Source organism: Phoca vitulina, unplaced genomic scaffold (genome assembly GCF_004348235.1).
Source record: "Phoca vitulina isolate PV1807 unplaced genomic scaffold, GSC_HSeal_1.0 scaffold25, whole genome shotgun sequence".
NCBI lineage: Eukaryota > Metazoa > Chordata > Mammalia > Carnivora > Phocidae > Phoca > Phoca vitulina.
Genome location: NW_022589728.1, coordinates 43,401,483 through 43,405,953, shown reverse-complemented (window position 1 = coordinate 43,405,953; position 4,471 = coordinate 43,401,483). Strand labels below are relative to the sequence as shown.

General features: G+C 47.2%; 1 protein-coding gene across 1 annotated transcript; it reads right to left on the bottom strand.

Moving 5' to 3' along the window:
• Positions 1–3,771: 3,771 nt before the first annotated feature.
• LOC116643114 (60S ribosomal protein L30-like) lies at positions 3,772–4,182 on the bottom strand. The gene has a single exon (XM_032421893.1). It carries the CDS (start codon positions 4,165–4,167, stop codon positions 3,850–3,852), a length of 318 nt encoding a protein of 105 aa, XP_032277784.1. The 5' UTR covers positions 4,168–4,182; the 3' UTR covers positions 3,772–3,849.
• Positions 4,183–4,471: the final 289 nt, after the last annotated feature.

The following is a 4,471-nucleotide window of genomic DNA, read 5'->3' as shown; positions in this document are numbered from 1 at the left end:
AAGTGACATTTTTAAATGTAAAAAACAGGCCATACAAAACTAGGTATCAGGCTAGACTGGGCCCATACACCCCTGGTTTAGAATGATATTTTGTTAAAGATAAAATTTGGGTGTCTCCTGGCCTGCTTTAGCTTCCTTCCTATTAAGCATGTGTGGTTATAGAATGTTGACTCCATGCCTGTACATTACCAGAACTTCAAGAAGAGATCATCAAATCCATCCTCATAGTGAAGGTTTCAATACTCTTCTCAAGTGACCCATAAATAAGGTACGCATATCCTCTTTTATCTTTACTCCACGCTGCAAGGTAGATTTTATTATTCCTACTTTCCAGTTGAGGAAACGGAGGTTCAGAATACCTACTTAAGTTCCATAAGATCATGTGCTAAAGAAAAGGTAGGACCAAGATATAAACCAGGATTGTGTGATTTTAAAGCCCAGGCATTTCGCACTGCTTTTCATGGCTTCCCTCACCCACTAACCTCATAAGCTTATGGCAGAACAGAAGGTCGGGAAGGGCAGGCGCTGTGTTAAACATTGACCTCACTTTTTAGAACCCAGGTCAAGGGTTTTTCCTGGGAATTTGGGTTCTGTTGGGGCAACACTGAGGAAGTTGGATTACATGCCCAGTGACTGAAATAGCTATTTATATTTGGTGTTGTTTTTTTAATCACATGAGCAAGCATTACTATTAGCCAGGAGTCAATGGCCACCCACGGGGAGAGACACCCAGCAGTGAACAATAATTACTGAGGTCATAGATCACTTTGGGGCATAGCTGACACGGGGGTCTTGTCACTGACAGAAGCGACGGGCACGCGAGTCAATGAGGCTGAGCCACCCTGGATATAGTTCAAAAGGCTGTCTGCGTTAAAATGATGTCAATTACATGGAAGGAATTCAGAGACCAAACATCTAGCTTTGGAAAGGGCTGATTCAGGAAAACTGGTTTCTGATTAGACAGAGCTGTAGTGGTGGTAAGTGGTGACAAAGGTTCCCTGGGAGAGTCATCTGGCTGTATTTGACTTGAGTGTAGAGCAAGGAGGTCAAGTGACCAACCTGAATTGTTCTAGAGGCCATTAACCAGTCTCTTCTAAGAAGAAAAAGATAAAAGGTGGGGGAGGGAAGGAGGAAGGGAGAGAAAGGGAGGGAAAGAGTGGGGAGAGAGAGAGATGAATGGGTAAAAAATGAGAAACAAGCAAATTGTCCTAGAGGCCATTAACTAGTCTTTTTTCTAAGAGAAGAGAGAGAGAGAGAGAAAAAGTGGGTAAAAAGTGAGAAACAAGCAAAATAGCGAGAAAAACTTGAGGTTTACCATAAGCCGGCCTTGGAATAGCTTCTAAAAGGAAGTATGTATGTGTTTGTTGTGGGAGAAGCGAAACTAGGGTGTGGTGGGGAAGTAAGACAGAGATGGGAAGGCAGCCGAGAAAAGGTTCATCATTGAGCAAATAGCACTGTGGACACACAGAGCGTAATCCCCCCCGCGATCGCTGGCAGCCAGGGGTTATCCTGCCTGAAGAGCAGGGAGCTGAGGGGCGAGGAGCAGGGAGCTGAGGGGCCAGCAGCCGGTCAAGGGCCTTTTCCCAAGCAGTGGGTGACCGCTGACCCCCCAGGGCTCGCTGGCAGTTGGAGTTGGGCTGGCGATTATGGCGATGGTGAATGCCGAGGGGATGAGGCCGAGGCGCTGGGACATCTGCAGCAGGCGCGCTCCCAAGAGCCATCTTGGAAGTGAAGCTCTGAGGGTTAGGGTTTTACAGGTGCACACGCTGTGAGCTAAACAAGAAGGGGTGGCGGGGGGGAGAAGAGAGAGAGACTAAAGCCGTAGAGAGGAAGGACGGCAATAGAGAAGAAAGCAAGTCTGTGATTGACCAAAGGTGTCCGTGTGAGGACCAGAGCAAGAGAGTGGAAGTCTGGCATTTCTTGCCTGCTGCCCATTCCCATGAGAAAAGAAAACTGGATGTGGTCTGTCAGGCTCCATAATCCAAGGACTCCATGTTCTCATGCTGGTATCATGCTGGCTGATAGGAAGATGGGTGGTTTTCTCCTTCCTGAGAGAGGGGCTAGACATGGGAGAGCAAGTTTGCAGTGTCAGAAAACTCAAGGCCACTTTCATTGGCGTGGAAAGCTCCACAGATGAGGAGAAAAAAGATCCTCAGAGGCTTCCTTTTAAGAGGTCTGGTAGTGAGACTGTTTTTCCCAGATGAATTCCTGGGCCAGTATAAACTTCTGCTGGGGCTGCTTCTGCGATTCCTCTCTCCACCCCTTCTCCAAGAATGAGCCCAGCTAAGGCTCTTTCCAGACAAGTTCAGCTTGTGGAAGGAGTTCAAGGAGTCAGTCTCATGCAGGGCTAGGGTGTCTCTAGTCGGCAAACATGTCCCATTCACCCACTGGCTCTTGGAGTGGGCTCTCTCAGGTGTCCACAGCATAAGCTCTCTCCAAGCAGTGGGGCTTTGGTTTTTGCTGTTACCCAGGGGATGATGTGAACTCCTCTGAACTCAGGGCATCAGGGGAACTGAGCTGTGGGAGGCCGAAGCGTGGCCCCCACTGGAACCTGATTTCATGTTACTTGATTTGGAAAAAGGGTCTTTGTAGATGTCAATGAAGGATCTGGAGATGAGGAGATTATCCTTGATTATCCAGGCCCTAAATGGCATCCCAGGTGTCCTTAGAAGAGAAAGGTAGAGGAGGATTTCACATGCACAGAGAAGGGGATGTGAGTGGAGCAGAGATTGGAGTGGTGCGCCCACTGGCCGAGGAATGCTGGGAGCCACCCGAAGCTAGACGAGGCAGGAAGTGGACCTCTGGAGGGAGTATGGCCCTACTGACACTTTGATTCTGGACTTCTGGCCTCCAGAACTGTGAGAATAGATTTGTGTTGATTTAAATCAAGTTTGTGGTAATTTGTCACAGCAGGCCCAGGAGACAAATATAAGAGTCCGTAACCTTTCTGATCATAAGTTGATCTGGTTACAGACAACCTGTGGATTGAGTTGGGTAATACCGAACAGTATGTTCTTCAGAGTTTAGGTGAGGCAGGGAGAGAAAAAGGCAGGCAGATGTTTGTTTCCAGCAGTGGCATCCTTGGGGTTGCAAACTTGCTTCCAGAGACCTTGGGGAGACTAAGCAGATCCTTACTTTCATCTTCCAAATGGCCAGGCTGCTCTCCAGGGTGGGGTGACTCAGTGAAAGATACAGAGTGTGTGCTGTGGATCTGGGTCTGGGTCAGACTCCAACTTCCCCAGTTCCTCAGTGTGTAGTGAGGTGACCGGCTTAGGGTAGAGCTGCGATTTGTACCGTGGTCTCCCGGATCCACTGTGGATCGCATGGGGACGGGAACACTTCCATCTGCCACTGGGCTGTGAGGAGGCTGCTGACATCACATCTTGTTCCTTGGGGAAACCAAGGTTCTCTTATAGGTGATGCTGAACCCTTACAGTGTACCAGGTGCTCTCCGGAGAACTTCGCAATATCTTTGTAAAGTAGAAATTCCGATTCCTTGTCATACTCGGGGTCCTCCAGAGAAACAGAACCAAAAGGATGTGTGTGTGTGTGTGTGTGTGTGTGTGTGTACAGAGAGAGAGTGAGGGAGAGAGAGAGAGAGAGAGGAAGAGAAGGAGGGAGAGAGAGAGAAGGATTTATTTATTTTAAGAAATTGGCTCCCATGATTGTGGAGGCTTGGTAAATCCCATATCTATTGGGCAGGCCAGCAGGCTGGAGGCCCAGGGAATCCTTGATGTTGCAGCTTTTTTTTTTTTTTTTTTTAGCAGTGTTTTTAAAACAAGCTGTGGCCAGTTTTATTAAAGAAAAATTTTGCGTGATTTACTTTTCACCAGTCTGTTCTGGCATGCTTCAGATGATATCAGAATCACCTGGATCAATGATAGCCATGGTGCATACTCTGTAGTATTTCCCACATGCTGTGCCCAATTCAATATTATTGCCACTGTAGTGATGGACACCAGTTTTGGCCAACATGGCATAGTATTCTATTTCAGATTTCCTCAAGGCTGGGCAGTTGTTGGCGAGGATGACCAGTTTCGCTTTGCCATGTCTGATCATTTTCAGAGTCTGCTTGTACCCCAGCACGTACTTTCCACTTTTCATAACAAGCTGGAGCCTGGAGTTGATCGACTCCAGCAACTTTTTCGTCTTCTTTGCGGCCACCATCTTCCTGTCTTAGATGCGGGAAAAGCTGAAAGCAGTTTGCTAACAGAATTTCTCCTTCTTCAGAATAAAGACTTCAGTCTTTATTCTCTTAAGGCCTTCAACTGATTGGATGAGGCCCACCCACAGTATGAAGGGTAATCAGCTGTACTCAAAGTCCATCAATACTCAAAGTCTGCTAATTTAAATATTAGTCCCATCTAAATAATACCTTTACAGCAACATCCAGATGTGTTTGACCAAATATCTGGGTAATGCAGCCCAGCCACATTGACACAAAAAATTAAACACCATTCCCTCCCACAGC